At 42.3% G+C, this 7,244-nt stretch overlaps 1 protein-coding gene across 3 annotated transcripts in view; it reads right to left on the bottom strand.

Moving 5' to 3' along the window:
* Nucleotides 1-3,413: 3,413 nt before the first annotated feature.
* ACO1 (aconitase 1) overlaps nt 3,414-7,244 on the bottom strand; it is a 60,929-nt gene continuing 57,098 nt past the window's right edge. For 2 of the 3 annotated variants that reach the window (XM_008248341.4, XM_008253164.4), the window contains 2 exons: nt 5,138-5,323; nt 3,414-4,223 (listed from right to left, as the gene is read on the bottom strand). In XM_008248341.4, the coding sequence (XP_008246563.3) occupies nt 4,110-4,223; nt 5,138-5,323 (300 nt within the window). In that variant the 3' untranslated portion in view covers nt 3,414-4,109. 3 annotated transcript variants of the gene reach the window in all.

The raw sequence follows: 7,244 nt of genomic DNA, 5'->3' as shown, positions 1-7,244 counted from the left end.
ATTAATATCCCTGCTGTCATGAAAAATAGTATGTGTATGTATGTAATACTTACATATGAAGTGCATATGGAAAAATGTTTAAAATTGTTAAGAAAATCTTGTCAAGAAGGACACTTGACAAGTATTTGGTGGATGTCACAATTCATGTTAACCTATATTTTTGGAATTGGGATATAAATGTAGTTGTTCATGGACAGCAATTGATTTTGTGTAATTTTCTCAAAACAGTAATAAATGCTTCAAACTAAAGAGGAAGAAAATTTGGTTCCTGCCACCTGCAGGGAGCCGTGGACTGTATTCCTGACTCTTGGCTTTGGCCTCAGCCCAGCCCCAGCTTTTTGGGCATTTGGGGAATGAACTGGTAGATGGGAGCTCTCCAACTCTGTCTCTCACATAAATAAATAATCTTTAAGAAAAAAAAAAAAAAAAAAAAAAAAAAAACAGTAGTTGGGGCCAGCGCCATGGTGCAGTAGGTTAATCCTCTGCCTGTGGCGCCGGCATCTCATATGGGCGCTGGTTCTAGTCCTGGCTGCTCCTCTTCCAGTCCAGCTCTCTGCTATGGCCTGGGAAAACAGCAGAAGATGGCCCAAGTTCTTGGGCCCCTGCACCCACATGGGAGACCCGGAAGAAGCTCCTGGTTCTTCGCTTTGGATCGGCGCAGCTCCAGCTGTTGCGGCCATTTGGGGAGTGAACCAGCAGAAGGAAGACCTTTCTCTCTGTCTCTACCTCTGTCTGTCTGTAACTCTACCTCTCAAATAAATAAAAGAAAGTCAGTAGTGTTTTTATAGGTAAAAAACAAATTAACAAGGAAATAAAAAAAAATTCCACTTACAACAGCTACATACACACAAAAATACTTAGGAATAAATTTACTCAACAAAAGACACATGCACTGAAAACTATAAAACACTGATGAAAGGAGAAATATCCCATGTTTATACACTGTTAAAAAGTCTATACTACCCAAAAGCAATCTACAGGTTCAATTTAGCTCCTATCAAAATTCCAACATTTTTCACAGAAATAGAAAAAATAATCCTAAAATTCATATGGAACCACAGGCCTTCAAATATCCAAAACTATCTTGAGCATAATGACCAAAGCTGGAGGCATAACACTAACCTCAAAATATGTAAGGCTACAGTAATCAAAGTAGTACAGTACTGTTACAAAAACAAATAGGCCAAGAGGATTTAATAGGTTAATACCCAAAATACATAAGGAACAACTCAATAGCAATGAACAACTCAATGTCTTAGAATTGTATCTATAAAATACATGAAGTCTGTTTTCTTATATTGATTAAAAAAGGGCAAAGAATCTCAATTGACATTTCTCTAGAGACAATATACAAATGGCAAAGAGGCATATAGAAAAATGGCCAATAGCAAATTAAAATCCCAATGAACTTATCACCTCACAGACCAGTTAGAGTTGCTATGATGAAAAATACCAAAGATAAGTGTAGATGCAGATGCAGAAAAAAGGAAATGCTTGCACACTGCTGATGGGAATGCAAATGAGCACAGCAATTATGGAAGACAGCATGAGGTCCCTTAAAAAAGAAAGTAGAACCGCCATATTACCTAGCGATCCCAGCAGTGGGAAATTAAACCAGTGTGAAGAAGGGATGTCAGCACTCCTGTGTTCACTGCAGCATTTTTCTTAATAATCAAGGTATGGAAGCAGCCGAAGTATCAGCAACGAATAACTGAAGAAAATGTGGTACACACATAATGGAACGCTATTCTGCTTTTAAAAAGAAGAAAACCTCATCATTTGGGAAAATATGGATGAACCTGGAGGACAATGTGTTAAGTGAAATGAGCCATGCACAGAGGACAAATACCATGTGTTACTGAAATGTGGAATCCCAGAAACTCGAACTCACAGAAGCAGAGAACAGAATGGTTGTTACCAGGTAGGGGGTGGAACATATCCGTGAGATGTTAAGTGACACGGTATCTGTTAGAGGAACAAGTTCAAGAGATCTACTATACAACCTGGCAATTACAGTTGATAACCATATATTCTTGGAAAATCACTATGAGTAAATTTTAACTGTTACCACAAAATAAGTATATGAAGTAATACATGTTAATTGATTTAACTTAGCCAATTCCACAGTATATGCATATTTCAAAACATCATATATGCAGTAAATATAACTTTTGTCAACTAAAATTTTTGAACATATACAAAGCAAAAAAAAAAAAAAAAAAAAAAAAAAAAAAACCCCACAAAACACTGACTCAATTTTAATCCTTAACAGGCGTACTGGCTGGGCTGTGCTTAGGCTCAGACAGAACTACCACGAGTGGAGCAGGCTGACTGTGTTCTCAGGCAGCCTGGGACCCCTCCCACCTAGAGTACTGGAAATCAGGCCCACAGCCCGAGAGCCCAGGAAGACAGGCAGCAGGCTGGCTTTCAGAGAGGCAAAATCAAGAAGGGAAGGAGTTGACAGGTTTTATCCAGTGGTAAGGCATGATAATTTCATACATTCCAAGTGTCGATTTTTAGAAAGGACAATCTCTAGATCTCAGTTCCAAAAATCAGCTTTGAATTCTGGCCACTTCTACTTACCAGATCTGACTTATTATTTAAACTGATATGTACAGTGCAACTAATAATACTTGCCCTTCTATCATGGTGTACCTTATCTCATCAGAATGTGAAAAAATTTAAAAAAATTATAAGATGAATTTATAAACGGTAAGGTGCCTTGTTATGGACTAAATGTTTGTGAACCCCCAAACTATTGTGCTGAGGTCCAGACATTCCCCCTTCCCGATTGGCTGTATTTACAGATGAGACCTCGGGGGTAAAAAGTGTGTTAAATGAGGTCATCCCCTGATGTGATGAAATTATTGACCTTGTAACAGACACCAGTGATCCCGCTCTCTCTCCCTCTCCCAGTGCATGTACCCAGGAAAGGCCACGTGAGGACATAGTGCAAAGGCAGCCATCTGAAGCCAGGAAGACAGAGCTTACCAGAGACCAAAGCACTTAGATCCTGACCTTGGACTTCATGCCTGCAGAACTGTAAGATAAATTTCTGTTAAAGCCACTCAGCCTGTGGTACTTTGTTGTGACAGTCTGAGCAGACCAGGACATGCCCTGAAATGACTTCAGTGATGGAAAAGAGCAGATAAACTCCAGAGCACTAAAAAGCCATCATCTGCTCACCATACTTGCATCCTTGCTGCAGTTACCGAGCTACTACTAGTCCTTCTTGTCAGTTCCCAAACAGCACAAATAAGATCCTGGGTCAACACTGTCCCTCCAGCACTTCCCGTAGGTGTCAAAACAGGAGAACACAAAGCTCATTCATGCAAAAGGGTGATGTGGTCTGCTCCAAATATTCCCAAAATAAAACCACACACAGAGCACAACTCAATTCCAAAGTCAACAAGTTTTCCTTGAAAATAGATTTAATCTTAATTCAAATTATTAATGATCTGTGTCTGTCCTCCAAAACACTTCCAAAGGTCTCCTCGCTGAAAAAGATTCTGAAGACAGTAAAAGAAAACTTCATTTTTCTTTTATCAAAGGTACATAATCAAAAAAAAAAATGCAACATCTGATTTATCTGCGAGGCATCTGGATCATTGATTCAGAAGGAAATGGAGGGATCATAATCACTGATTTGAAGTCTGAAAAGTTCTCATCTACCTATGTCAGTTAACACTGGTATAACAAGGGAAAATGGCCCTCCAGGGAAAGGTTTCCTTGAGCAGAGGATAACAGGGATAAAATGGGTAGGCGACACCTGCTAGTGTTCAGCTCAAGATTAATAGTTAAGAGTAAAAAAATCAGCCCCCTCTGATCAGTAACTTTAAAAAGGAACTCGTTTTTCTTTCTGGCACTACTGACATTCCCACAGTTCTAGCTTTGGAATTCTAGAAAAAGACAGAGGAAAGTAGAGTGTAGAAACTTCTGGTTTTGTGCCTCCAGGATTGGCACCAAACCCCAGTGCTCACTCGCTGTCTGTGAGGCAGGAGCCCCCCGTGGAGGCAGGGAAGAGCTCCTGCAGAAGGGTCTCTGCTGGCTAGCGGCTGGGCCTTCTCCCTGGGGCAGCACCAAGTACAGGTTTCCTAAGAACCGAGCGCCTACTTGGCCATCTTGCGGATCATGTAGTTGAGTATGCCGCCATTGTGGAAATAAGTGAGCTCCACGTCGGTGTCAAACCGTATGATGGCCTGGAAGGTCTTCCCGGTGTCCAGCTGTGATGACAAGAGAGAGAAGTGGCTGAGGGAGGAGGCGAGACCCCAGGCAGCCTGCACTGCAGCCTGCCACTCCAGGTGTGGGCCACACGCCAGCAACACAGAGGACTGGAGAGGTCTCTGGCCACACCCCAGACCAGGTAAATAAGAATCTGCATTTCAGCTAGGACCCTGGGGACTCCTCTGTGCATTCACGTTTGAGAAGTATTGCAGCAAACAAATGAGATAGAAGAGAAGCATCCGCGAGCCAGAAATAGCTTCTCAGCCAACAGTCTCTAGCGACACTGGGCTGGTATTTCTAAACCTTCTTGGGGGGCCTCCCTGTGGACAGAAGCATCTTAGGTCAGCAGAAGTTTCCTTAAAGCTGTCTGAGACAGCTGGCCCAGCTGCCCACTCCTGATGCAGACCTCAGCACCGGCCTCAGCCTGGCTGGTAAGGCACCTTGCTTGCTCCCTGGGATATGTAACCTTTCACACACGCCCCCCCCCCCCCCCCCCACCCGGGGAAATAAAAGCCTGAGGCTCGGAGTGAAAGCTCAGGGAATGGGTGAATATATCTGTTCTTTACATTTTGGTAACTTTTTTTTTCTAGGTGATATGAAAATGTCCTACTCTGAGTTTCCATCACTATTCTTTGGGGGATGGAGTGAGACTGGGAGGAACAAGCAGACAGCAGGCTGATGGATACTGGGAGGCAAGCAAGGAACTTACCATACAATAAACAAATAATAACTCAACAAGTGTCATCCTCGCCAGGCTGTAAAAGTATACATAGAAAAGGTGCTAAGAGGACTCCTAAGGTTAATGTTGTCCATGGAATGATTTTTTTTCCCCCTGTCTACTAAGTTCCTCCTAGAGAACTGATTACAAAGGATCTCTTTTAGTGGGGCTTGGCACAGAGAAGCCTTGGCTTACCTTAACCTGGACATGCATCCGTGGTGTGAGGTTTTCTGGAATGATGATGGTGTATCGTTCCCGTCCTGTGAGTCCCAGGGAGTCTGCGTTCTCACCAGGGAGGTATTCAAGGGGGATCACCCCCATTCCAACCAGGTTACTGCGGTGAATGCGCTCGTAACTCTCAGCCAGGACAGCTTTGATTCCCTGACAAATACAGAGAGTAACAACCCGGACACAGTTCCAACTTTCTCTTTAGATTCACAGCAACTTTACAGAAGACTTCCTAGGACACAAATATTCTCATACCCAAGTTCTTTTTCAGTACTCATCGATCTTTTCCATAATATGTTATCCTCTAGTTATAAGTTATACAATAGTCTTATTTTTATTTGGAAGGCAGAGTTACAGAGAGAGAGAGAAACAGAAATCTTCCAAGTGCTGCTTCACTCCCCAAATTTCTGCAACAATCAGGCTAGGTCAGGTCAATGCCAAGAGCCAGGAACGCCACCTAGATCTCCCACAAGGCTAGCAGGGGCCCAAGCAATCAAGCCACCATTTGCTGCCTTCCAGGGTACACATTAGCAAAGGGCTGGATCTGAAGCAGAGATGGACATAATCCATAACACTCATATGGGATGCAGGCATCCCAGGCTGCAGCGTAACCTGCTGTGCCACAACACCCAACCAAATAGTTAGTCTTAACTGACTGCCTGCAACCTACAGACATGATAGGAGCACTTAAATAAATTCTCATTCCATTTCCACCAACCCGGGGACACTGATGTTACTACTGTCCTCTTTAGTCAGTCAGTGGCATTTGGAATTCACATCACAAAACAACGTAAAGAAAATTATCTTTCAATTTTTCAATTACTATAGGTATATCAGCAGATACAAAAGGTTTAATCAAAAAAAGCAACCTTCAAGGGTGGGCATTTGGCCTAGTGATTAAGACACCCACAACTGAAGAGCCTGGGTTCAACAGCAGCCTCTGGTTCCTGGTTCCAGTTTCCTGTTAATACGGACCCTGGGAGGCAGCTGTGATGGCTCAACTAATTGAGTTCCTGCCACTCAAATGAGAGGCCTAGATGGAGTTCCTGGCTCCCAGCTCTGGCCCCAGCCAAAGACTGTTGTGGGCACTTGGAGAGTGAGCCAGTGAATGGGAACCCTTCTTCCTATCAAATAGGTAACAAACTTTTTTTTTTCCTAAAAAAGGCAACTTTCAGAACATACTACAGATAGAGTAAATGATCACCTACTATGTACTGCTTGTTCCTGTTTCAAGGATCAAACTGTATTGAATGGTTTTAATATTAAACCTCTAGAAAGTACATTTTATTGGTAATCTATAATTGGCAATCTATAACAATTACCAATAAAACAGGGTTAATTAGAACTTCCCATTTACTATTAACATTAATTATAATAAGGTATCCTAAAAGATCTCAATAGCGAGTGTGCACTTAAACATATAGGTTCTGGGATACTATGGGCCCCAGCTCTCCACACAGCACTTCAATCTCTTACAGGAACCATGTATGTGGTGGGAGGGGGCTAGTGATGCTTACAAGTTTTGAGAAACAGGACTACACATCAGTGGTTCTCAAATTCTGCCGCATAACAGAACAGTCACCAGTGGAAGTGTTGAAAATCGTGATGCCTAGGCCTTTCCCTTACCAATGAAACCTGTCTGGGACTGAGATCCAAACACAGGTCTTTTTTTTTTTTTTTTTTTTAAAAGTCCCTAGGTTTTTCCAAATTTGAGAGCCACTGCAGGTTCAAGACAGTATTTTGTAGAGATGTACATATGAGGGTACTTCCAAAAGTTCATGAAAATGAAATTAAAAAGTCAGTTTTGGTTCAAAAAAGTTATGCATAGTTTTTTCTTAGTATGCATTTTCCATGAACTTTTCGAAGCACCCATGTATGTACATCTTCACATATGCTGACTCTGGGATAACCTATATTGTGTGGTAATTTATGTATGTGTGTGAATGTACATTATGTACAGGAATGCTTTCTACACACATCTCCATCATCCCTGGCTGTGGAAATCAGCCACCCATTCTCCCCTCCATGACAGTGCAGACCAGCACTGCAGAGTGGCCCAAGCTGGACTGGGCAG

The sequence above is a fragment of the Oryctolagus cuniculus genome, chromosome 1 (genome assembly GCF_964237555.1).
Source record: "Oryctolagus cuniculus chromosome 1, mOryCun1.1, whole genome shotgun sequence".
Taxonomy (NCBI): domain Eukaryota; kingdom Metazoa; phylum Chordata; class Mammalia; order Lagomorpha; family Leporidae; genus Oryctolagus; species Oryctolagus cuniculus.
This window is presented reverse-complemented; position numbering and strand designations above follow the sequence as displayed.